The 27879-nt window shown below is 36.5% G+C and overlaps 2 protein-coding genes across 2 annotated transcripts; one reads left to right on the top strand and one right to left on the bottom strand.

The window, feature by feature from the left end:
- Positions 1 to 522: 522 nt before the first annotated feature.
- Positions 523 to 27879, bottom strand: LOC136804611 (DNA-directed RNA polymerase III subunit RPC3-like). The gene is made up of 16 exons (XM_067061214.1): positions 27673 to 27879; positions 26554 to 26789; positions 25831 to 26018; positions 25204 to 25279; positions 23911 to 23944; positions 17898 to 17963; positions 17090 to 17125; positions 16475 to 16567; positions 15827 to 15907; positions 15079 to 15133; positions 14183 to 14243; positions 4035 to 4185; positions 2797 to 2898; positions 2402 to 2451; positions 1537 to 1689; positions 523 to 675 (listed from the first exon to the last, which is right to left on the bottom strand). The coding sequence occupies exons 1-16, from the start codon at positions 27817 to 27819 to the stop codon at positions 606 to 608; spliced, it is 1599 nt and encodes a 532-aa protein (XP_066917315.1). The 5' UTR covers positions 27820 to 27879; the 3' UTR covers positions 523 to 605.
- On the top strand, positions 19541 to 22458 carry LOC136804616 (uncharacterized). Its single transcript, XM_067061220.1, has 4 exons — positions 19541 to 19927; positions 20539 to 21371; positions 21677 to 21922; positions 22164 to 22458. The coding sequence occupies exons 1-4, from the start codon at positions 19556 to 19558 to the stop codon at positions 22396 to 22398; spliced, it is 1686 nt and encodes a 561-aa protein (XP_066917321.1). The 5' UTR covers positions 19541 to 19555; the 3' UTR covers positions 22399 to 22458.

Genomic DNA, 27879 nt, shown 5'->3' with positions numbered 1-27879 from the left:
TTTCACATGCACCTGTATGTATCAGTACTAATTGAAACACAAAAGGTTAATCCCCTTTGAAGAGTGTCTTGGTTTTTTTTTGTAAACATTGGGAGAATACATCAGATTTTTCAATAAACCCCCTTCTCAGACCCGGTAAGATTTTTTCAGCAAGTGGGAATAAAAATAACGGACCGAAACTCGACGGAGATTGATATTCTCATATTTTTTGTGAATGGGGATTTCAATTTTTTTGTTATCAAGTCAGAAAATTCAGTGGGGATGGGAAAAATAGTAAATATTTTGCAGTGAGGATTGGTTTTATTTCATTATTTTCAGTGGGGACAAAATTTAGAGGATAGTTTTCCACCGGGGACGATATTTTGGCCAATTTTTCCAGTGGGAAGGGTTCCCAGTGGGTCTGTGAGAAGGAGGTGTTATTTTGTACATAGTTATATCCAAAAGATGATCACTTGACAAATTTGTTTCCTTAAGGGTATTTGAAATCTTAAGACTAAAACATAAAGAAAGAAACTCTTAAAATTTCATGTGTGAGACTTTTAAAAATATCTTTCTGTAATGAATGTTAAATTCAGTATATTGTTGGTTTTTAAGAAAAATATCAATCAATGGAACCTCAAGTGGTTTTGAAGAATGAAAACTGTGTCTTCTATTTGTATCTCACCTTGTTCCAACCTAAAAAAAAGAAAGAGAGTGAATGAAAACGAGATTAAACGACTTACCCTGGGTTGTCAAATTCATTTCGGAAAATTTATGAAAAAAACATATGGAGACAAGTGTCCCAGTGTGTTAAAAGATGGTCTTTGAATATACGTTTTTTAAATAAGAACATCCAAAATTTTTGAAGCCTTCAGATGTCCTTTACTTTTCGGGAACTAAAAGTGTTCTTAACATGTTCTTATTTTCAGCATTTTCTAAGTATTTTTGTCCATTTTTCTAAGAAAACAGGTGTTTTAAATCCCACAAAGCCTTAAAGTGTTCTTAATAGTGTAACGATCAAAGCCTTATGTTCTTATATAGTTTGTTCTTAAAAAAAACGTGTATCCCTTCGGAGGACGTGATGTCATATTGAATAATTAACAACTCTAGCGTCATAGCAATAGCACACGAAAGCATGATTAGTAAACGCATGTACTAAATATTTTCGTAACATTGCTTTGGTGCTAAAGTTTGCCCCACTGCTAAACTGTTAGTAGTAACATCTAAAATAAGGCCAGGCATAATAAAATTACACTTTTGTTTTCCTTTATAAGAACAACTTTATTAGAACAATAAGGCTTAAAATCGCCAAATAATAAGAACAATGCTGAGTTTTGAATTACTCAATTTCATGCAATTCAGGGATCAAAGTATTCAAAATTGGGTATAAATCCTAAAATACCTCAATTTGACACTATAAATTAGAACAGGACAGAACAATTTAAGGCTCTACATGCCAATAAAAAATAATCACCTGGTTCTTATAAAAAGAAAAGAGTGTCATTGTTCAAATGCAATGATTAAAGGGAAAATTCATGATACTTAGAATTTACCGACCTTGCCAGATTGATTTTCAATTTTTCGAGTTGTTGTTTCTCGGTAGGAGTGATCAACTCTTCCAACTCTCTCATTACTTGTTCTGTATCTTCTGTGGTTCCACTCAACGCTGATAAAATACCTTCTATCTTCTCGTTCTTCTCCAGTAAACGTCTGGACGGAAAATATAATGTTGATTGTTTGAATGAAAAGTGAGCGTGATGGTACCTTTTTGTCAACGCACAGAATCACAATACAGTAGACTCCTGGTTATTCGAAGTTCAAAGGGGGATAAGAATCTACTTCAAATAACCGGGAGTTCGAATAACTGAAAAATTCGTTTACCTGTTAGCAGCAGATCCAAGGGGAACACTTCGAATAACCGAATTATTCGAATACGTGCAGGTTCGAATAACCGGGAGTCTTACTGTAGTTCATTATTTCATTATAAAAAAAAGTTCTTTACTGAGAATTCACGCAATAATGATGATAATGAATGAATGAAGTCATTCTGCAATATCACCTAAATACTTTGTCTGTACACAAACCCAGTATCTACGGCTTATTTAAAAAATTTATTGCCGTAAAGGGTCTGTTGTCATTGTCTTTTCTCATTTGAGATTTTTCAAACCTACCGCTGTGATGGAGTGTTGGTGAGAGAGGGGGACGATGAGAGAATTGTTGCTATTTATAAATCATACTTCATCGCAGAGGTCTCCGTACGGGAATTTTTTTATCGAACAGACAATGCGCACAGAGTGTAATACGAAGCGATAAACGTGAGATACACTCTGGTACAGAGTACTAAATACTGTGAGATACTCCAAAATCCTAGCCTTAAAATACCTCTGAACATTGTTAAGATTAGTGAAGAGAAAGTTCTTACTTATTTTCTTCTTCCTCAGAATCCCGCCGAATCATCATGTTCCCAATGGCCTAAAAATAACAAGATACAATGATGAATAAATGAATTGAAAAGATGCAAACCACAGAAATGGTCTTATTGTTTTTTTTTTGGTGGTGGGGGTTGGGGGATGGAGGATGTGATTTATTTTCGTTATCTACTTTTCATGTATGAAATTTCGAGCAGAACAGTTGAAATTTATTTATTCTTTTAAATATTTTTTGCGGGAGTTTGTACTGAAAATTGACGTCATCATAAAATGCCCCGAAAAAGGGTCCAACATTTTTCGATCGAATGCGGGGTTTATAGTAGTTCCTGGACCCATAAGGAGTCTCTGTGGCAAAGCCTAATTCTACAGGCCTTTATCCCGAAATTACCTGAAAACATCTGTTCATCAGTAGACGGACGACTTGCGGGAGATCCACTGCAAACAAGTAGAAGGTACGAGATGGAGCATAGTCGCTGGTCTTTGTGATTTCCTGAAAGAAATACGTATAGGTCATTTTAAAGTTGCAAAGCGTAATGTGTAATCAGGAACACTGCGCGCTAACGATGACTTACTATATTGGTCCAAAGTTTCGAAATTTTTTGAAGATTTTGCGTCTAGCCAACCAGAAGTCGTTATTAGAGAGCAATCAGTCCTGATTACCAATGATTCATTTCGACTGTGAAATGACCTATGAGATACGGGTAGGCAAAACACTGTCACCGAAAATTATATTCGAAGAACAAGGCACAAGTCTTCAAAATTGTATACAGGAGAACGGAGTCTTTCCAGCCCATTTTTTATCTCCTGAAATCACTTAAATTTCGGAACCTTTTTAGGGGAGAAACACTAAAAAAGTGCCCTTTGGCCACCAACAGACGCTGCCATCCCTTTATAAAATATAGCCTGCTTTCAAAAATTCCATAATAAAAGTTGTCTGAAACACGGTAATTTAAACTTCAAGGGTTGAAATTTCTCTCCACGCTGCAAACTTTGGTTGGGCTTTCTACGTAATTTCATTCTTGACCCATTTAGCTTCAAAATTAAAACGCGAGGCTGGAAGAACGGGTGGACTTTTACCGGACTAAGAGATTTCAACAGGTCTTCTTGTGCGAGCATTAGTATAGTAGCATGTAGTAATTTCCTAGCATCAGTGACTATAATTTCTGAAATATATTTTTTTGTGTTTCATTTGAAAGAAAAATTCAGTTAAATAATTTTTAGAGAGGATGCTCTAATAATGAGATTGAGAGAATGCTCAGCAATACTCCTTTTGGATCGTAATCACGCGGTCAAACGCGTGCCACTTTATTATTTAATTTATCACCCTAAATCCTTTTTTACAATCTTTTCTATTGTGCAAAAAAAAAAGACTGGGACGGTTTTAGGGTGGTAAAAAATGCCCGCGCGGCAATTGGCGGCTACGGTCGAAAAGGTGTATACGTGCTACATGAAGTTCTCTCGCTAGCTACTTTGCTTGTACATAGTGATTAAAAAACAAACATATTCAAACCCAGCTGGCACACAACGTTGTTTTAACGTATATCTAACGTTATATGGACGTTACGGACTGTAAGTTGGACATTGTTACGACATTTCCTGGTCATGTAATTGCCAGCGCTCACCAACCTGGACTTTGACCATGCGTTCTTCGAACAGTTTGTACAACAGCTCTTTGACGTCTTTGAAAGGGATCATGGCCAACTCTCCAATCTGTTTTTGTTCTAAGTGTCTCTTCTCCAGTAACAAGCGAAACACACGACAAGCTTTCGAACCGAACCTACAAGAATTAATAAAAAATTCTAAAATCACACGCAATTTTAAAGGCGCGTGAAAATTTAAGGGCGCGTGAAAAAAAGTAAGTGTGCGTCAAAAATTAGGGTGCGTGAAAATTCAAGGGCGCGTAAAAAAATAAAGGCGCGTGAAAAAGGTAGGCGCGCGAGTCGCGTGATTTAGCAGACTCAGAAAAAACCTATATCATTGTTTTGGTGAGAAAAAAAAGAAACGTTAATAAAAAATAAGAAATAATTAAAAAAAGCAAAAGGGGATAGCCATCGACAAGTCTGAAACAAATCTTATTTATTCATTTTGCCAACTAATCCAAAGTGAAATAAATAATTCACAGTGTATGTGAGTGAATAGTAGTATTTTGAACCGCAAAACGATATAAGCTTTTCATAAATAAATGATGGAGACAAGGTTTTAGACATGTAAACAATTTTCAAATATTGATAAAAATTGGTACAACAAAAACTTATTTCAGTTACTGAGTTTGCCATCTTTGCCATCAAAGGATCAATCGAAATGGAAGTCAAACAGAATGAAATACCAATTTCAAGGGAAAGACTTCAAAACATCGAGACAGGCCTTGAGAATATGGAGAGAAAGAATAAACTTTTGACTGAGAGACTTTCTCTCATTGAGACCACACTTTCAGAAAGACATATCACTTTCTCAGAAAGGCTGTTACTCATTGAGACGCAATTAAAGAATCAACCAGGAACCACGAAAGACCAGGAACTAATTATTGAAAATAAACATCGAGATTCAACATCCAACATCAAACAGTATAAACACGAGGAGCTGACAACGGACTTGGAAATGCAAAAAAGCTTGAAGCAAAGAAAAAATAAGGAAAATATTGCCAACAAAATTAGCGAGGAACGAAAAAGTTATGCAGAAGGTTTAACGATCCATGGGTTGAATCGAATAATGGTTGGAGGATCTCTGAATAGAATCACGTGGACAGTTCTCGTCCTAGTCTCCTTCTCAATTGCTGTTTTAATCTCAAAAAGACACTTTGCTGCTTACTTCACTCGCCAAAGTTTTACCAATTCAAGGTTTCAAGCAAAGAAATCGCTCCCTTATCCATCAATAACATTTTGCAACCGCGAAGGTTTGCTGAATGAGAAAACCAATTTTGAAGGAGGGAAACCTTTATTTCCTAGACCAATCATTTCAGAAAATATATTTCTATGTGAGGCGAACCTAACCAGTTGTAATAACGGGCAAACACCTGTAGTCGCAGCTGAGCATCTTACAAGCGACTTTATTTGGTTTAAAAATCTCAACAATTTCGTCGAGATTGACGACACGACAAACTGCTTTGTGGTGCGGGGATTCAGTCAAAAAGGATTGGATGATGTTATGGAAGTAATGATTGCAATGAAGAAGAACGAGTTAAATTATTGGAATGAAATTTATCTCAATGTACCAAACGAAACCTTCTTTGAGGCAACTACGGTGGCCCATATGACCAGCCGAGGCTTTTACAGTATTCAACTACAACAAAGGGTTATCCAGTTACTAGGTCTTCCGTACACTGATTGTGTCCAGGGAACTGGAAACTATGCAAACAACAAATTCACTGGAAATTACACCATTCCAAAATGTAAGAAAGGATGTTTCTGGGAGAAAGTATTCGACAAATGTGGTGCCATTCCGCTGATGTATAAGAAACATATGCGAGAACCACATCGGTTTGAAAACAAGACATTCGTGAATAACACGTTTGGAAGGAGTTGTATGTTTACGGTTTTTACTGACGAACAAGTGCACGCAGAATGTGAAGATCTTTGCAATCTAAGACCTTGTTATGAAGTGCAGATCATCTCACATGCCGAACATCAACCGTATTCGTTTTTACCCGATTTGGCTTTTAACATGTTCCGTTATAAAAACCTTTTGGTGGAGACTATTGAGGAAATACCAGCACACACTTGGGAAGAATTGTTTTCGAATTTCGGTGGTTGTGTTGGCTTGATGACAGGTGCATCCATTCTGTCTCTATTCGAACTATGTATTTTCATCGGATTATTGATATTTGATCATTTTGACATTTGCACAAAACTTGGACCCAGCTAGTGAAAATACAAAAAAAAAAGCACTGCAAATCAAAGACAGAAAGAAGTCTAAAAGAAGTCAGCGACCGAAGTGGTAGAGCTTCCGACTACGGTGCGCAAGCAGAATAAAGACATAACCTCATTATACTAAGGCTTTGATACAGTTAGTTGTATCAATTTTCTCCCTCTTTGAACAATAAATTCTCAATTGATAACTGATTCTTGATCACTTTGACATTTTGCACAAAAGTTGACATTTTTTTAACTGCTAGTCGCAAACATTGAAGAACAGCCTAAAAACCCGAAAATGATTAGAGACTGAAAACCGCCCAGCCTTTAGATCAATTATGAAAACTCACCTTTAATAAAAATCACATCAACCAACAACACCGACAAACAACAAACTTATACCTCAAACAACTAGATTTTTAAGAAATATATCAAAACAAAACGATAAACATAGATCCTTTTCATTGTCCATTATAGACGTATAATAAAGATTAATAAACTTTCGTTGAAGGACTTACTCACGCTCCTGCTCAGTCTCAACGAGATCAAAAAGGACGAAATTTTTGGCCTCCTTCAGTGTGTGACCAGAATAAGTTGTTAAGTTTCAATTAGTCATTTCAGTCAACACATCCATTTCCCTTTATGCAATTTTTCAATTAACCACTCGCGACCTTGGGATAAAAGGGTTCTATTTGACATTTTCTTTGATTTTGTTGATTTCAATTTGAAAAAAATGGCTGAAAAATAACCAGGTTCCACATTGAGAAGTAAAAGTCATGCTCGATTGAAAGATTGTATCCTAAAACTACGAAAACATTCATTTAAATACTTTTTCATTGATTTAATATGATTTTGATATGAAGTGTTGAATTTTCGGATAAAACCTTTTTATTCTTATTTTTCCTAAAATCATGAAAATAAAAAGGTTCTATTGTTATTTTTCATTGTTTCTGAAGGGCACGTACTGTAGTACCATGATGATCATTTCATATTTCTAAGGCCATTTCAATCACAAACAACTCTTAATAACAGCATTTGGTTTGAGTAAAAGTGAAATTTTCATGAAGTCCTGTGTTCAATATAACACTTCAAATACCTTTTTAACATCTCGTGTCTTGCTTGAAAAAGCTTACGCATTCGGCAGAATGAGGATAAAAAAGTTCTATATGACCCGATAGAACTTTTTTACTCCAACGAAAAAAGGAAAATTTGGGATAGAACCTATTCATCCTTTTAATTTTGAGAAACTGGAGTATTTTAGGGGTAAAGTAAGTTGAAAAAAATATTATTTATGTCAATAAGAGTTCATTCAATCAAAAAACTGGAAAATTTTGCGATAGAACCCTTTTATTCTAAGGTATAGTGGTATGGTGGTCATCGCTTTCGGCTCTCGCCTAGGCGACCAGAGTTCGATTCCCTTCGTGGTACTCGCTTGGCAAGCAAGTGCACCTTCAACCCATACCATATGATAAAAAAACTACATCTCTATTCATGATATGCACCATTGCAATGTCTTCTAACATTACATCACGGTCCCAACAGCTGATTGGCTGTAAGTGACGTAAGATCAATCGTCTACCAATCAGCTATTTGATCCGCTTTGTTGCGTGACTACATTCCTGTGCAAGCTTGCAAGTGAGTGCTTACACTCTCCCGCTCTGTTCGAGTGTGATCATATTATCTGGCACCCAGATTCAGAAAGTTTCATCCGATACGCATAAGTTCTGAAGGTCGAGAAAATTTTCAACATCTGGAAAGTTTAGATTACGGAAATTTGCGAGTTCGCGTCAAGGATTTTGCAGCGGGAGATCTGGTACAGTAACCCATCGTTTTCGGGGATTGTCGGGTCCATCCAAAATATTTTTAACTTTACAACAAAGGCCGACTATAATTCCTTTCCGATGGGAAATTGGCCCGCTTCTTCAGAGCTTTAGCGTGGGCGGCTGCCAATCCGCTATCGGAATATCAGATAAGTGATCATCAAGCGTCATGAATTCCTACTCAAACAAAAAATAGGAAAAAAGGAACTTCTGCTTCGAAAGGAGTAGGACCCTGGGGTTCTTTTTGTACGTTCCCGTAAACTTCTTTAAGGGCTCTGACCATAGTCCAAAAATTGATTTTGGTGTTTGAGCATAAAATTTATATTTCAGGTTCCTTAACACTTTTAACAAAGAATTGCCTTTATAAATTGCTTTTTAATCGAATCCCTTAAGAGTAATTAAGAATTTAATTGCAAAAATGACGTTATGAACTTTAAAAAGATGTTAATAATATGTTGCATCACCCTTTATTACAAAAAGTGCTTAGTTTTAATGGGTAATTAACTTTTTTCTTTCAAAATTTCTTTACACTTTCCGCAAAGAATTGAACTATTTTAAATTTTGCGGAAAATATTTCTAAAAAGATGTGTCAAAAGTTATGACTGTTTTTTAAAGCAAAATCCAGATGAAAAATTGATGAAAAACCACTATTTTGAAGATTTCGAGACAAAGAAGCATTTACAAAAATTTTCCGCAAAAATTTTTATTGTTCGGTAAAAGATACACCATTTACTGCGAAAAAATTTTCAAAATGTTTTTTCTTCGCCCAAACTAAGCTCTTCAAAGTTGAAGTACTCTTCCTCGCAAAAGTCTTCATTTTCTTCTTCATCAAATTTTTTCAATGCAAATTTTGAATTTTCAGATTCAGCAATAGTTTGTCTAACAGAAAATGTATAACATACCATAGTTTTGTTGGTTACATCAGTCAGAAAACACATTATAAACACGGCAATTATGAAAAATTCACTATGGTCAGAGCCCTTAATGGCTCAGTATGTATGCATGGCAAACATAGCCCTAATCGTCAAGCAGAGTCTCACCCTTTCAAAGTCTTTTTTTCTCTCGAGTTTTCAGCGAATGACCAAACATTTGGCATTGATTAATGTAAAGAAGATTATTTCCCATTATGAAATTTTGAATTTTTCTTTCCCTTAAAATTCAGGTGCCAGGATAACAAATTCAACAAAGTTTGACCTCTAAAGCTGATAATACAATGTAACTTGCTGGCAATGATGTAATGATAGTGTTGCACAAAGATAAACATTCTTGCAACAATTGAACCAAGAAACTCTATTGTTCCAAGATGTGATTTAATGATCAATAATACAAATGTCATGGAGTTTAGTTTATCAAGACACATTTTTCACAAAAAAGTTTGCTGGAAAGTGTTGTAAATATTTAGCAACAACTAAATGTGAGAATTTCAAGGTTGACAATTTGGTATATTATTATGAATACTAATGTAACAGATGTTATGCACTGGAAATCTAAATCTGTAAAGGAGGAGATCCATTTAAGTAACTTTTTGTTTGTGAATGGTATATTATGGTGGTTTAAAATATAGATGAAAAGGAAGTTTTTCATATGAAACTAAGGTGTACAACATATTTCGATATCTCCAAAATTCATTGCCATATTTCCATATTGGTCCCTTAGTAGACGGTCTCAAGATATTTTGGCACTTTCTTACTCAGATGAGTCATAGTATAATATCAACTTGTAAATCTAAGATTTTATTTCCTTGATATGAAGGTAAAAACCAATATTTTAGTTAAATAAATTATTTTTGTGTTAAAATGATTATCATTTGCATGCAATTTTTTAACAAGTTTTTAGACTTATATCATCTGTAAACATGTCTGTGAAATAACGACAATTTTTAGCAGGAAAATGGTTACATTTTTGTTTTGCATCGGATATTGCTTAATAAAGGCTTTAATAAATCTAAGTTACTAAGTGAAGTCATTAGGATAATCTGTGGGGTTCGACTGCAACTGCGACTGCGACTACAATCTACACTCTGAGCTACTGGAGGAAATATTTAACCACATCTTTGTGGCTCTTGTTTGTAAATTAAATTTAGCGAGTTTGTCCACTACATCAAGTACTTTCGTTTTCTATTTTTTTTTTCCTCACCGCCACCACCGCAGAATGCTGGTTGTAACACTTTCGCTAATGGGAAATTAACTAGGTCACAGTGTGGATCTAAACCACACTGAAACGACCGCCTTCCATCACGCATCACGCTCGCGAAAGAGCGCGCGCACATTATTAACGCCTACATGTCATCTCCAGTACATTTTAGATTATTCATTGAAAACAGATTACAATATAGTCATTTTTCATGTCTCGATTATTCAATTCCGAATCAAAGACATTCAGGGAAAAAAAGAGAAACACCTGGGTAATCTAGTTAAAAAAACCGAAAGTAAATGGCAGACAAAGTAACGAGCCAAGGCAAAACTAGATTAGCGTACGTACCACTATGAAAGAAACCGCCTCCGGCGGTCGATAATTGAAAAAAGCGAAAAGGTATAGCCATTGACAAGTCTGAAACAAATCTTATTTATTTTGCCAATTGATCCAAATTGAAATAAATAATTTACAGTGTATGTGAATAGTAGTATTTTGAACCGTAAAGCGATACAAGATTTTCATAAATGAATGATTGAGACAAGGTTTTAGACATCAAGACACTTTTCAAATATTGTTTATAAACAAAAACTCATTTCAGTTACTCATCTTTGCCATCAAAGCATCAATCGAAATGGAAGTCAAACAGAATGAAATACCAATTTCAAAGGAAAGACTTCAAAACATCGAGACCGGCCTTGAGAATACGGAGAGAAAGAATAAACTTTTGACTGAGAGACTTTCTCTTATTGAGACCACACTTTCAGAAAGGCTGTTACTCATTGAGACGCAACTAGAGACCACACTTTCAGAAAGACACAGTACTTTCTCTGAAAGGCTGCTACTCATTGAGACGCAATTAAAGAATCAACCAGGAACCACGAAAGACCAGGGACTAATTATTGAAAATAAACATCGAGATTCAACATCCAACATCCAACAGTATAAACACGAGGAGCTGACAACGGACTTGGAAATGCAAAACTTGAAGCAAAGAAAAAAAAGGGAAAATATTGCCAACAAAATTAGCGAGGAACGAAAAAGTTATGCAGAAGGTTTAACGATCCATGGGTTGAACCGAATAGTGGTTGGAGGATCTCTGAATAGAATCACGTGGACAGTTCTCGTCCTAGTGTCCTTCTCAATCGCTGTTTTAATCTCAAAGAGACACTTTGCTGCTTACTTCACTCGCCAAAGTTTTACCAATTCAAGGTTTCAAGCAAAAAAATCACTCTCTTATCCTTCAATAACATTTTGCAACCGTGCAGGTTTGCTGAATGAGAAAACCAATTTTGAAGGTGGGAAACCTTTATTTCCTAGACCAATCATTTCAGAAAATATGTCTTTATGTGAGGTGAACCTAACCAGTTGTAATTACGGGCAAACATATGTAGTCACAGCTGGGCATTTTACAAGCGACTTTATCCCGTTAAAAAATCTCAACAATTTCGTCGAGATTGACGACACGACAAACTGCTTTGTGGTGCGCGGATTCAGTCAAAAAGGATTGGATGATATCATGGCAGTAACGATGGCGATGAAGAAGAACGAGTCAAATTATTGGAATGAAATTTATCTCAATGTACCAAACGAAACCTTCTTTGAAGCAACTACGATGGCCCATATGACCAGCGAAGGTGTTTACAGTATTCAACTAAAACAAAGGGTTATCCAGTTACTAGGTCTTCCGTACACTGATTGTGTCCAGGGAACTGGGAACTATGCAAACAACAAATTCACTGGAAATTACACCATTCAAAAATGCAAGAAAGGATGTTTCTGGGAGAAAGTATTCGACAAATGTGGCGCCATTCCGCTGATGTATAAGAAACATATGCGGGAACCACATCGGTTTGAAAACAAGACATTCGTGAATAACACATTTGGAAGGAGTTGTATGGACACGGTTTTTTATGACGAACAAGTGCAAGCAGAATGTGAAGCTCTTTGCAATCTAAGACCTTGTTATGAAGTGCAGATCATCTCGCATGCCGAAAATCAACCGCATCCATTTTTCCCCGATGTTGCTTTGAACTTTTTCCGTTATAAAAACCTTTTGGTTGAGACTATTGAGGACACACTTGGGAAGAATTGTTTTCGAATTTCGGTGGTTGTGTTGGCTTGATGACAGGTGCATCCATTCTGTCTTTATTCGAATTATGTATTTTCATCGGATTATTGATATTTGATCATTTTGACATTTGCACAAAACTTGGACCCAGCAAGTGAAAATAGAAAACAAAAATCAAAGACAGCAAATCAAAAACAGCAAGAAGTCCTAAAGGCTTTAGCGACCGAAGTGGTAAAGCTTCCGACTACGGTGCGCAAGGTCATGGGTTCAAACCTCGGCCGGGTCATACCAAAGACTTCGTACTTTGTACAAAAATGGTACTTGATGCCTCAGCTTGATGCTCAGCAACTAAGAGAAGGATCAAGGGTTAGTGAAGCAATCCAGGGACAAAGAATGGCGCCCTCCCTTACCTCAGCATTGTACTAACGCTTTGACACAATTATCCATTTTCTCCCTCTTTGAACAATAAGTTTTTAATTGATAACTGATTCTTGATCACTTTGACATTTTGCACAAAAGTTGACACTTTTTTTAACTGCTAGTCGCAAACGTTAAAGAACAGCCAAAAAAAACAAAAATGATTAGAGACTGAAAACCGCCAAGCCTTTAGGTCAATTATGAAAACTGACTTTTAATTAAGATCACATTAACTAACAGCACCGACAAACAATATCGACAAACAACAAACTTATAGCAACTAGATTTTTAAGAAATATATCAAAACAAAACAAAAAACATAGATCCTTTTCATTGTCCATTATAGACGTATAATAAAGATTAATAAACTTTCGTTGAAGGACTTACTCAAGCTCCTGCTCAGTCTCAACGAGATCAAAAAGGTCGAAATTCTGGCCTCTTCTTCAGTGTGTGACCAGACTAAGTTGTCAAGTTTCAGCTAGTCATTTCAGTCAACACATCCATTTCCCTTCTTGTATTTTTCAATTTACCTCTATTTTCTCATCTTATTTAGAAATAGGTTTGTTTGTTATATGAAATAGGGTCAATCGGGTTTATCGGGAAAAACTAAAGATGAGAAAATAGTGGTAAATTGAAAATTAAAATTACAAGAAGGGAAATAGCTGAGTTGGTATGGGTTGAAGGTACACTCGTTTGCTTTCTGTAGAGCTACAGAAAAAATTGAGGCGAAGTGGAGGGTCATCGCTTCCGGCTCTCGCCTAGGTGACCGGAGTTCGATTCCCACCGTGGTACTTCGACTCACTTGGCAAGCAAGTGCACCTTCAACCCATACCATGTGAGAAGAATGTCTTCTAACATTACATCACGGTCCCAGCAGCTGATTGGTTGTAAGTGACGTAAGATCTATTGTCTACCAATCAGCTATTTGGTCCCCTTTGTTGCGTGATTACATTCCTGTGCAAGCTTGCGACATGAGCGAAAACATTTTGACGTTCTTGTAAGGTCATTTGTCAGTTGAAAAATGAAGCAATTCCATTGGTCAAAATTGACGTAACGGATGAAAAAAGTAGAACCTTGCGAGACCGCGTCATGAATTTTACAGCGGGAGATCAGGTAACTCAGCCCTCGTTTTCGGGGATTGTCGGGTCCAACCGAAAATTTTTTAACTTTACGCGCAATGGTAGTTGAATCCGACTGGGGATGCGGCACATCAAAGGCCGACTATCATTCCTCTCCGATGGGGTATTGGCCCACTTCTTCAGAGCTTTAGCGTGGGCGGCTGCCAATCCGCCATCAGAATATCAGATAAGTGATCATCAAGCGTCGTGAATTTCTACTCGAAAAAAAAAAACAGGAAAAAAAGGAGCTTCTGCTTCCAAAGGAGTAGGACCCATTCTGGTAACATGGAGGTGTAATATCTTTCCATCTATCTAATTGAATTAATGTGCGAAGATTCATTTTCATAAAGAATTAAAAAAAACGTACCTTTCTTGTACGATTGTGGAGCAAGCCGCTTGACAAATGATCTCTACACTCTTTCTCATATCTTGTTGGAAAGGTGAAGTCGAGAGTTAAGGAGAAAGCATGTTCAAAACATACTGCTGGTGACAACAGCAGTCTATGCTCGCTCACCCGAGCTGCACTGATGAGTCCTGGGAAGGACGAAACACGTGTCTGCGGATATATGTTCAAAACATATAAAGGAAATTCAAAACGGGTGTTGCTAGATTGATAAAACTTGGTGAAGTTTCTATCTTGTCTTACTACAGATTATGCAAAAGTTGCTTCACTTCCACTTAAGCAAGTCTATTTAAGGCCGGTATCCACTTTCGCACGAAATGGGCGACAGTTTTTTTCTCGACCTTTTTTGCCTAAAGAAAAGCTTACGTCCTAAAAAAATTTCACGCGAACAAAAAAAATCGAAGGAAGTTCAACTTTTTTTCAACCGCTACGTCAATTTTGACCAATGGAATTGCTTCATTTTTCAACCGACCAATGACTTTACAAAAACGTTAAAAAGTTTTCGCTCATTTCGCGCGAAAGTGGAGACTGGCCTTAACGAGTTAAAAAAGACAGACGTGTCATCGAAAGTTCTGTGAATTAAGGAAATTTTGATATTCTGAGTAATTTGTATTTCATATTCAATTTTTGGGACACGCAGTGGGGACACATAGTAGGGGCACGACCCTTAGGATCTGCAGCATCCTTCGTGGGACGCAACCACGTTGATTGCTTCAATGGTTAGGATTTTCAGGATTATTAGAGAGGGGTTAAAATTATTATTAACAAAAAACTATTTGGGTATGCAAAGAGCTCAGGAAGTGACTTAAATGATAAAAACGGCTAAAATTGTCGATATCTGATAATTTGAAAAAGGATACTGACAGCGTACATTCCACCAGCAGCTTCGTCCGTCTTTGTAACAAATCCACCAGTCTAGATATGAAGAAATTGGAAATACCATTACATCAATATGGCTTTTTGTTGGTGCGAAGTATTAGACTTGACATTACAATCGTGGATATTAAAGAGTTTAGGTATTTACACTTTTGAGGACGGCAGGATGACTGAAGCGAGACAGAGCACATCTCTCCAGACAGTTGTTGTTAATGAAACCGGACATCTTATATATGAACGAACTAAGGAGAGAGAGGTTCTCCGTGTTTTGTTAAATTACGCAATTTCCAACATTATGGAAAGAAACGTTCGAATCTGTAACATAGATATAGATATCTTATATAAAACACTAGATAGAGCTACTCTGTATTTCCCAAGCAACGGGAGGTGAAGCAAAATAATTCGCCATCTTTGCTGAAAGTAGGTCACAGATCGGTAGCGGTAATTTGTTTAACAAAGCAAAAAAACCTGAGTGGCGCGAAGCGACGAGGCGAAAGATAGGCTTGATCGATCGATTTGCCAGCTCCGAACTATGATCTACTTATCAAAGATGGCGGATGATTTTTATTCAAATAGGGACGGAGTAGCTCTAAGTGTTTTATATAAGATATCTGTGATCTGTAAAGGCGAACCCTTACGCGAATTGCATGTTTGCTTTCATAATGGCGGAAATTTCATAACTTAACAAAACATAAAAACTAAGGGGAATTGGTAGGAGGGAAAATTACATACTTTGTCATCAGAGAGAAGCGACAAATATTGATGAACTTCGTTCTCGTCCAGTTTCGGTACGGATGGCATCTTCTTGCATAACTGGAAAGAAAAAAGGAAACAGTGTTTAATAAAAATGAGAAAACATTCGATTTATTTCTTAAAAATCAGCGACATTTTCATGATATTTTGAAATCGGTTTATACAAAAGATCAGAGTAAGCATCACCCACAAAGATCTAAGCTTATAGATACAGCTTTTTATAAGAATTTCATAAATGGAAGTGAGCCTCTTGTTGCTTAAAATTTTCCGTTTTTGAGCTTCAAAACAGTCTTGTTTGATTCTGGAATAATGCAAAATTAAAAAATCCGAACTGAAAAAAAAAATGAGAATAATGTTTGAGGCTCAGATTGATTATTAGAAAATTCTTGAAATCTTTAAAAATTGAGTAAAAAAAGAATTCTTATAAAAGAAACTTTTAGGAGGGAATGAACGAAAGGACAGTCGAACGAATGAGCAAATGCAACGAGACGAGGAACAGACAATCAACCGGGAAGAAAAGAACGAACGAACGAACGAACGAACGAACGAACGAACGAACGAACGAACGAACGAACGAACGAACGAACGAACGAACGAACGAACGAACGAATTTTAAAACAGACTTACATCGTAAATGGAAACACTTTTAGTGGCAGGTGTCATGATATTTCGATCTGATTCTGTCATCTTCAACATCGTGCTCACGATCTTGCCAGCGCTCTAAACAATTATAAACCAAAACGTTAAAATAACCTTAAAACCTCAAGAAATAATTATGCCTTTAATTTAGAGATTTCGTTGAGTTTAAGCTAGCCAATTTTAAAGGACATCATCCTTATCTTTTGCCATTTGCTTAAACAACATTTCTAAACAAAAGAAAGAACAATTTTTCCTCTTTCCGTACCGCGCAAACACAAATTTTGAGAGCTAACTTTGGGGAAAAAAACAGAAAACCATAATTCCTTGACCTTTTTTTCTCAAATCTGGGAGGTATTTTAATGTTTTTATTGGATTTTCATACAATTTGTTGGGATTTTGGAAATATTCCATTTGTTTTTGGTGTTTTAAATAATTTTTGTTAAGGTCTACTTCACTGGACTCAGCGCCATCAAAACCATCCGAAAGCAAAGTTCAGTCACTCAGAAGTAGACTCGAGTCTACTCCTTATTTTGTAAACGCCTGAATGTTGGATGAACAAAAAGCAAGGAAGCACAACTTTAACTTTAAAAAATAAAGCTATACCTGATCCAATCGTTCAGATGTAGCAGTGATTATTAACTGAAAATAGAAGAATTGTTTTCTTTTAAAATAATGCTCTTCTCAGAAGGCGATTTTAGACCACGTCGAACTTGTCAGAGGAATAGATTTTTAATTGTAATTTCATTGTCTTTTAACGAGCATTGCATTCCTTCGCATGTTTCCGACGTACTTGTCTTATTGTCTTCAATGAGCCTGACACAATTTCCCATTAGCCTGTAGGCAATGCTGTTTGAGTTAGAGTGGTGTTTGAGGCTAAAATGTTGATCAAAGTAAGAATGCGGAGTACCTTAAGGGAAGAAGTTTTGGCGGAAAGAAATTTCGGCGAATTCACCAAAATTTCTTTCCGCCAAATTTAAATTTATAGGCCATTCGCCAAAATAAATTCTCGCCAAATTTAATTTTCTTTTAATTTAGTTTCTATTTCTCCTAAAACCCACCTTTTTTTCCCCTCTTTTTTCAGCTAAAATATTGAACAAAAATGGGTCGTTCGCCAAAATAAATTCTCGCCAAATTTAATTTTCTTTCGCTTTAGTCTCTATTTCTCCTAAAAACCTTTTTTCCCCCTCTTTTTTCAGCTAAAATATTGAATAAAAATGGGTCGTTCGCCAAAATTAATTCTTGCCAAATATAGAAAGTTTATCAAATCGACAAAATAAATTCCGCTAAATTGCACCAAAATTGGCAAATGGGCTCATTCGCCAAAATTTCTTCTCTTAAGGTAATAGAAAAAAGCAAGAACTTTGCGAAAGATGTTTAAACAGTCGAAGGAAATACATGCAAGACAGCTTACCTGATCCAGAAAATACTGATCGAATTTTTGAGTGTTTAAACACCAATAGATGCCGTCATCTTCGTACTGAAGAAGAAAAAAAAATTAAAGAGTTAAATCTTATCGAATCAAATGAATCTAGTGTTTCGATAGTCTGAATCGCAGACCTCTACAAAACCCCAGGTAGTATAGGGAGCACGAATCCGTTAGTGGATGCCAGCAGCCTAGTGTTTCGATAGAACTATTTTAAACAAATCAAAGCCGTCATATTTCCCAGCTTCTTTTGCAAAAAGTAAAAATTACCCTTGAATCATACTTTATCAGGGAAAAAAGTTCCTCAAGCCAAGCAAAATCTTTGATCAAAGATGGCGGATATAGCTTGGTCCAGGGATATATAAAGGTCAGTGGTAACAGTAACTAATTTTTACATTCCTGTGTCGGTAGGTCCTTAGGAGTACCAAGACCCATGCCACCCCATTTTTAAGCACACCCGAAACAACACTGCCACAGAATGACGATTTGTTAATTGTTGACATGCAAGGGGGTGAATGCTGCGTGTTAACTGCGGGGTTGAACATTTTTATCAAAATCCATATTAGGATAAAGATTCTTTTGTTCAAAGCTCAAAAATTCTAGTGGAATGGTTTCGAAGTTTAATATTTTCTATTGAATTTCAAAAGTCAATTTCCCAGTTGGGTTTAAAAAAACTGTAGTTTATTTTTCCATCCCGAGACAAAATTTTGGCAAAAACCTTTCAGTTGGGTGGGGATCCCACTGGGTCTGTGACAAAGGGGTGTATTAGTCAAAATCTCTGAATGGTAACCACATAATCACATTATTTAATAATAATCACATTGTAAGAAATTAATAACGCGGCCCAATACAGGTAAAACAGGTTGTTCTGATTGGTTCTCTAGCAGTGTATATTGAATGACATAAATAATTTGTTGGACAAAGTAAAATAATATTTGAAATATTAATAAGGATACAATCAAATGTTGTTCGAGTATTGTACATTTGAGATTGTGGTAAACACAGTCCGTCACGTGTAAAAACAACACTGCAACGGAGTGCGCTACTCATCTTTAAAAGGTTTGGTAAAAATTAAAATGATCCTCCTACGCAGATGTAGTATATATGTAGGTCGTCATATACAGGTCGGGATTTCTTTGATTGGTTAAATTTCGATGGCGTGCTTATATAATAACCCATTCAAATAACATTGAGAATATAAATGTTATTATTAAATGAGAAGAAAACATACAACTGAGGTAAAACTGAAGGCATAGATAAGATTTCACAAATCTTCTAATCGGGAACGAGTCTAAAAGTCAATAATGCAATCCAATTTGGGGGAATGTGGACGGAACGTGCGACTGATATAGATTTTAAAAGGTTCATTAACTAAGACAGGAATCCTAATAGAGAATCTCGAGTGGACGGAATTGTTGCAGCTCTGAATAAGTAGTAAAACAAAGCAATAAACCTTTTGTAAAAGAAAGACAATTAGTAAAAGAAGAACATAGAAGGAAAACTTGTTTACAAATAGCTTGCCAAAGTTAAAACACAGTCTACAAATCGAATAGCCAACCAACTCATACAGACTGAAAGACTGCCGAATTCAAACTCATTCATCCAAATTTGCACTGAAGTACATAGAACAACAGAACAACAGAACGATGGAACCGTGGAAGCAGTGGTTAGCCTTATTGGTTGTCCATCTAACCTTTACATACATATCTGGATCGCAAACGAGAAAAACTGAAATCACTAATAAAGCCGTTTCCGGTACGATATACAAGATTAAACAAAGTTCGTTCCGGAAAGCATTATATATCACACCGAACGGTGATAACCATCATTTAAGTAGCCTGGAAACGATTGAACAAGATGCTACACCAATGAATTGTGGGAAGGCTTGTCAAGATCACACTTCGTGTTGGAGTTTCATGTTTTACATGACCACGCCACCAACGTGTACTCTACTGAACGGTGCTATCGACAGAAGAAAAATTATCAAAAATACTTCAGTTCTCTACTATGAAATCGAGGTTAGAATTCTTTTCTAAAAAAACCTTAAATCGAAGTTTGTTGATTTGTCAATATTTATCACTAGTGAAAATTTCAAGTCGAGTAGAACCTACCTAACGATAAATTGCGTCTTTGTTCTGTGATATCGTTCACTTTCTATCCATTTTCAATAATCAATAATCCTATTCACTTTACTTATCAACTCTTAGCGGCGCGGTAAGGTTTTGAGGAGACGAACGTATGGAAAACACAAGCGTAGGAGCGCTTTTATGAAAAATATACGATACTCTCGCATTTTTAAGCCATAAAGAAACGCAATTTTAGTTAAGCAAATCGAACACTTTAAAGAGATTAAACTCCACCGCAGAGGTAGGGAAATTGTCTCTAGAGTTTTGGCGGGAATCCACTCGGTTTAAAAATGCCGTGCGCCGAGAGAAATCTTTCTTGTAAATTCATTACATTCAGTCCCCTAAAAAGCCGACCGCGTCGTTAAGGGTTGATGGATGTATATTTTACTTGTAGATTTTGGTCGGGATTAAGGAAAAGTTTGAGATGAAGGGTAATCAATGACCTGTTATCATTCTTCAATTATAGATTTTGGCATTCATCAAAATGAATCCTTTTTTTATAGAACCAATGTAATTTAAATGAGAATCTTTGCAACCTTGGTACATGTTTCCCACACTTCAATAACGACTCCTATACTTGCCACTGTCCTCAATCATACACTGGTAACAACTGTCAGGTGCTGGATCAATCTGAAGCCGGCCAAACCTCTCGAACAACAACTTCAATCCAGGCCTCAACTTCGCAAACCACGACGACCTCAATCCAGGCTTCTACACCGCTAACCACAACGACCTCGATCCAGGCTTCTACTCCGCAAACCACAACGACCTCGATCCAGGCCTCAACTTCGCAAACCACGACAACCTCGATCCAGGCTTCTACTCCGCAGACCACAACGACCTCGATCCAGGCTTCTACTCGGCAAACCTCAACGACCTCGATCCAGGCCTCAACTTCGCGAACCACGACAACCTCGATCCAGGCTTCTACTCCGCAGACCACAACGACCTCGATCCAGGCTTCTACTTCGCAAACCACAACAACCTCGATCCAGGCCTCAACTTCGCAAACCACAACTTCAATTCTGGCTCCTTCAGTCAGTAACGACACACCGGACTTTCCCACTGTTTTTCCGGAAATCACGACAATCCCAATCCAGGCCTCCTCAACTTCGCAAATCACAACTTCCATCAAGGCTCCTTCTGCCAGTTACGACGTACCAGACTTTCCCACTGTTGCTCCGTCTTATGGTTTCCTAGAATCCAGCGCCATTACGCCCTCGAATGTTGCCGAAGCTAACCCAGCCACTTACACCACATCAACACGCGATAGTTCAGCAACAATAACAGCTTCAATCACCAATAATACCAGCTCAACCTCGTCGAATCTCGCAAGGTAAAGTATTACTTTCTATGTCTGAAAGGCAATAGTGAGTTTGTATATCTGTGTTTTTATGTGACAGAGACAGTTCACCTCTAATTGGTGTACATCCTGACTGACTGAGGACGACGGTAAATCAGCACTTTTTTCAGAACTGCGAGTTTTTCTCTTCAGTCACTCCACCGTCCTCAAAAGCGAAAAAACACAAACTAGCTGATAACCCAGGTAAGACGTTTGTGTGAATGTTGTAGAATGCTGAAGAGTCTCATTATTTTAGTAGTTGACATTACACCCTAACAATAAACCTCATGTTTACTTAGATTTGTGAATGGTTCGTATTACGTCACCATTGACAACCAACAAGTCGAAGTGACATCACAAAACGTTCATTACGTCAACAATACAGTGTTCATCGACATTAATGGTGAACTAGTACCATTACCGCTAGCTGTGGTCACTACAAATCATAATGGAATGCTTAGTATCACTGTTGATGGTATCTTCATTGGAACTTTGTCAAACGATGGGAACTTTACCATTGCTCCTGAGCCAATAAAAAGTGTAGAGTAAGTGAAATCTTCTGTATGACAATATTCTTCATCAGATTCATCTGGAAGTTTCTCTTTTTTGTAAAGTTTGAACCAAAAATAAAAAACAATTCAACTACTTTAAAAAAAGACATAAAATTCTTAATTTCTTAATAATTAGAATCCAAATTTCAAGAAAAAGGATCAAGCCCTTGGTTGGCAATCGCTGTCAGCAATTAAAACCCACAGCATTGATCATCTTCGTTCCATCTTTTTCCAGGAACAAAACAGCATCACATTCATCAGATATTTACACAGAATCAGCAACAACAACAACAACAACAACATCAAAATCAGTGAATATAACACCAAGCACAGCTCTTCATTCCACACAAATCTCCATGACAACGTCAATATCAATGGACCATCAGAAAGCAGCTAGCAGTTCAACTTCATTAAAAGCAATCGGCCTCGTGATTTTCATATGTTCAGTTGCATCACTGTTTCTAGAATAGATTAACTCTAATTTAGACGGCTCACTTTTCGCCCTATCTAATCTAATTGTGAATTAAAATGGGCAGAAAGCTGTCTGTCTAAAGTCAATGCAACCGATTGGGTTACGGTCAGGAGGGTCATTGACCTTTATCTTGCTCAACCGGATCGAGCTCTTTCCATATGAAGTGAGAAAAATGAATAATTCATTTTTTCAAATTAAGAAGTGACAAAAGTCTAAAGTTTGTTTTGATAAAGATACCGACGACGAGACAATAATTATATTAAACACTAGTCACGCAACTGTAGAACAGATTTTCTTTGTAATTTTTCTTGAGGTTGGATTCGAAATTCGAAGAAGGACAACATTTGGTTCTGGATATTTTCGGACAAGTGTAATTCGAATATCACCAGAACTGCTACAATCAGGGACAAAATACTTGGCACAAAAGGGAAATTCACCAGGGTGTTTTGAAACCACAATCGATTTGTAAGTGCTCTAAAGTAGGTTCGAAGGGTAGAGTTTTAACTCTGAGTTTTAACGCTAGACTTAAGACTTAAGACCTTAGGATGCGAGGATCCAAAAGTTCAAAAATGGTCCACTAGGGCTTGAAATATAGCCTAGAAACCAATAAATCCCTCCCAGATCGAAATAATCGATGAAATCAAGTTGAGGGCTTAAAATTGACATTCTCGCTCGAACTTCAATTTTCGAAAAATGGTAAATTAGCCAAAAGTGCAAATATATTATGGCACGGATTGTAGTTCTAATCGTAATTTTTTCATTTATTTACGTTTCCACCATACCATTTAAAATTTATATAATCAGATTCGTATAACCAATATTCATATGCCTGACGATCGCATTCAAGCGTGAAAATGGGCTTCTCCAGAAATAGTCCCTTGTTGAGGATATCGGATATCCAGGGGGTTAAATATCTACAAGGAACGGATATCCAGGGGGTAAAAGTATCTTTATAAGAGAGGATATCCAGGGGGTTGATCATATTTTAAGAGTGGATATCCAGGGGGTTCTATACTCCGAAAAATCAATATCCTCAACAGAAGTTGTAAAAAAAATTTCTGGAAAAGCCCAATGTCAGTGATGTGTTTTTTAAATTTTAACAAATTGAAATATATAACCAATATTTATGAAAATCAAAGCTCAAAAAGCTTATGTTTTAATTTGAGGATCGGCTACCATAAAATATGAGGATATTTCGAAACAAGATAGCCGGGGAGCTCAAATTTTTAGCTTTTCATGAGGGACGAAAACTAGACGATGTTCCATAGCTGAAACCTCTGTAACTTGAATGTTTTCTTAACTCAGACGAGTCTTTTAGTCCCTTCAGTTAACAATTCCTTGCAAACCTTCGTTCATAACTCGAACAAATTTATGTTCCCCCATGAGTGTTCGAGTTATAGGGACTTTACTAAAAATAGATCAAATGCACCATAAAGTCTTCGCGTTAGATACCTCACCTAACTGATAAAGTCCATGGGAATTGAGAATCATAAAAGGGACGGGTGAATACCTGTACATCTTTGGATTGTTCGTCAGATGATGTGCTAAAAAAATCGAATGGAAATTTATTTCCTCACGTCCTCGCGTAAATAAAATGGCGTCACTTCAACTCAAACCTATTTGAAAATCACATCGAGACTACTGTTTTGATAATTGAAATTTAAATTTAAAGCAGTGATTATCTTGGATGGGAAATGAAGGCATTTTAGTTAATTTTAAACCTATTCCGCCTATTTTCAGGGTTGAGGTAAACAGCTTAAGAAAGATAGAAGATCTCTAGTCTTCTTGCCTCTTCGGGTCATAAAATTCAATAGTTTTGATGAGGTGGATGATATGGTAATGTTTACGCTGCTCCTTTATAAGTTCTAGTTTTTTGAGGGAAAAAGATCATACTGAAACTCTCTTGTGTCTATCTAACTTTACGTTTTTAGGAATTGGAAAAAAAAGCCCAAAAGGGTGGAGAAAAAAAGTTAGACTAAAGGATTTGTATTATTTTGAGATTTCTGAGTCGATCAATAATCCTCTGGTGAGTTATTCGGAAATGATGTTTACTAAACAAAGCTTTGGGAAAATCGAGAATGAGCATTGAGTTTCTGAGTCTCTATAAAAAAAGAGTATTTTTGTATAAGATGTTGACCACAAAAACTGAATACAATTCAGATTTCATATAAATTATTCAAGTAAAATGCGAACATAGTGAAATTTTTGTGAATTTGCGATTGTTTATGAAAGATCTATAAAAAACCACAAGAAAATGAATTTCAAATTGTTTTTTTATCGATTTAAATTGATAATATCAGATGGTTTGAGATATTTAAGATGTGGATTCCTTCTATCATTGGGCTTATCCAGAAAAAAATCCGTATACCCCCTGTTGAGGAGGTCCATTTCCGTTCCAAGGGGGTGAGGCTTGATATGTGGCAGAATTCCATAGGGAGATACAATAATCTGCCTAAAATAACTGGAATTCCGTGGGAATTCCAGAGTTAAAAAATTTGAATTACTAGTTTGATTAAACACAACGAGTTTTAAGTCTAATTTCATACTCAAAATTTCATGCCATCCAGGATGACAATCTTCAGTGAAAAATCTAAATTACAAGTTTTTTTACTTTTATCAAGAAAGTAATAGAATTTCAACGTTAGAACCCATTTTTAGAAATTTCAGCTTGTGATATCTCGAAAATAGTTAGACAAAAATACTTGATGGTTTTACTCAGGACCACAGTCACAGAAGGCTTCTGTAGGCTCAATATTTCCAACCATCTGATTATCCCTTTAAAGATAAAAGTGAAATTACTCACCCGTCCTGAGAATCAAGTTTCACCTTTTTCGATGAATGAGGCTGTGGTGAGGATGCTTTCCGTTTCTTGCCAACACCTTCAGAAAGTGATAAAAGAAAGTTACTTTGTTAAAGGATATCATTTTAACGTATTTGCTTCAATTTGCTTACACAGCATCTTTAAACAAAGGAGAACATCTTTTTCCCCACCCCGTGACAAGCGGACCAAAGGCTCTCAGGTGCCAAACTTTCGCGAGCAGAAACTTTCGCGAGGTCGAAAAATGGCGAAATTCCCGACATTTACTTTCGCGAATTCGAGGAAAAAATATTTTTTCGCGAGCATAAACTTTCGCGAATCATTGGATTTTTTTAAATGAAAATTGGCTAATAAGTTACAAATTTTGTTATCACGTGAACTTTTACCAAAAATATTGATGAAATACACTAAACTAAAATCGTAACTTTTATACGTGAGAAACAGACCATTCTATTAAAAGATTTTATTCCGGATAAACATTAAATCTTCCTCTAGAATAATCTCCCGATAGACCCTAACTGAAGAAGGTTCAAACTGGAATTTCAACAATTTTTCCCTTGCAACTGCCTCCAAAGAGAATAACCGCGCCCCTTTGAAAAGCCAAAAAATTACCGTGAGGTATTGTGAATTTTTCTTCCTCTTTTATATCTTCTTCTTCTTCTTTATCTTTTTCATCGGAAGCGGGCGGAGAAGGTTTCTTTACTCTCGTTAAATATTGTCCACGTATCAGTTCTTTACATTTCTGTACCACGAAATCAACATCCGTTCGTTGCTCCGTCTCCATGTCATCGTTTTCCAATCTTAAGGAGATAAAAATCATTAAGGAGATATCTGTAACTACAGTAGAGTCCCCATAACTCGAACACGCATCGGGAACACAAATTTGTTGGAGTTATGGAGTAAAGTTTTTAAGGCATTGTTAACCACTGAAGCGACAATGAAACTTGTATAAAGAAGATTTGCTGTATTGCTTGAACGAAGATTGCACTATAGCATACAACATCGCGTAGCAATTGTTTAGTTCCTTTTCTCTCAAACATTTTCCAGAAAAAGAATGGTTTGATCCTTGATTAGAAATGGCAGATACATAACAAACACATTTTCAATCAAACATAATATCGATCTAGGGGCTATCTAACAACGGACACTTTGAATGACACTTTGACGGTAAAAAATTCGTTAAAAAGTAACGCAAATCTTTTTACCGACGAACTTTTTGATCGACGAAAATTTTAACCGGCGAATTTTCTACCGATAAAGTGCTGCTCGTTGGAAAGACGCCTTCGAGTGGAAAATTAACAAGTATTACACAATACAAACAAAAAGATTTCTTACCGATCGGCGACTCGCTTGGAAGCTCTACTTAATGTATCACACCCGCTCAACAAGAATGCTTCTACAACAAGCTCAGCTACATCACCAAACTTCACTTTGGCACAATAAACATATTTCTGAAATCTCCTTCTTCGCAAGATGTTGTCTAATAGTGCGTTATATTCTGTGATTCCATTTCGACCTTCTATATACTCCACCAAGTGGTGCTGGATAAGAATTGATAAACCCTTCTTTATCTGAAGATGAAAAGAAATGAAATAGCATACTGCAGTGATTCTAAAAATAGACATCAAAATTACTGTTTGTCCGAATTTTAATCCCATCATTCTTTGCATTAATTGCTTTTGCTTTTGACAATACAAAAGTAATAACTTGCACGCATTACAAATCAAGATGAAAAGAACTGTGGGATTGACACAAAACTTGAATTTAACCAATAGAATGGCTTCGTTTCGTTTCGGAGCGGAACGGAACTGTGGTGTGTGGATTGTCTGAAAACCTACGGTGGTCAAGCAGAGCTTTTGTTCTGAGACACAGAATCCAGCTGGCACACGATGTTACATCACAACGTCCATATAACGTTAGATGTCCAACGTTGTGGTGTCATCTGGGAAAAATGAACTTTATGAAACAAAATTACCAAAACAATCACCATTTCATATTAGCGTCCGGCTTCACTTATTCTTGCTTGAAAGTTAAAGATTTCTAGCCCCTTGGGGACTTTAAACCCAATGGTACATGTCTCCCCTGAATATTGCCGTGCACTTGACATCACGAATAATTTGAGGATATACAAGTGCTTTACTGAATGGACCTACCTGAAGGCATATATAATAAGAAAATAGAAAAATGGCAACATAAGTAATCATAATAATCATAATAAAATACCAAGCCAATTGCGAGAAATGCTCATTTTCCCTAAAAATGACGGAAGAAAATTTGCCCAAAAATAATTTTTTCGAAAATCGGGCTCAATCAGATTCTAAACATTCCCATTTCACATCATTGCGCAAAAAATCTGAAGAAAAATACCAAGCCAATCGCTAGAAAAGCGAAAAAACTGATGTACTTGGGTTAATTTAAAGGACCTCCGAGGTAGGTCCAAAAATCTTTGCCTACCTCTTCCCTACTGAGAGTCAGATCTTTGCAGATTTCTCGTAACGATTTACGACCACTTTGCAATAGATAGGAAGAAATCTTCTCCACGATATCACCAAAATGTTCTCTGATAATCCGACTTGCTAATGTGTTCTTTGAACGTGACATAATTACGATTTGTATGTTGTTGTGTTAGTATTATTGTGTGTTTGTTATGATTTTATTTTT

The sequence above is a fragment of the Clytia hemisphaerica genome, unplaced genomic scaffold, assembly GCF_902728285.1.
Source record: "Clytia hemisphaerica strain Z4C2 unplaced genomic scaffold, Clytia hemisphaerica genome assembly, whole genome shotgun sequence".
Classification (NCBI taxonomy): domain Eukaryota; kingdom Metazoa; phylum Cnidaria; class Hydrozoa; order Leptothecata; family Clytiidae; genus Clytia; species Clytia hemisphaerica.
Note: the sequence above shows the minus strand (reverse complement) of the source record. Positions and strands in the feature narration are given on the sequence as shown.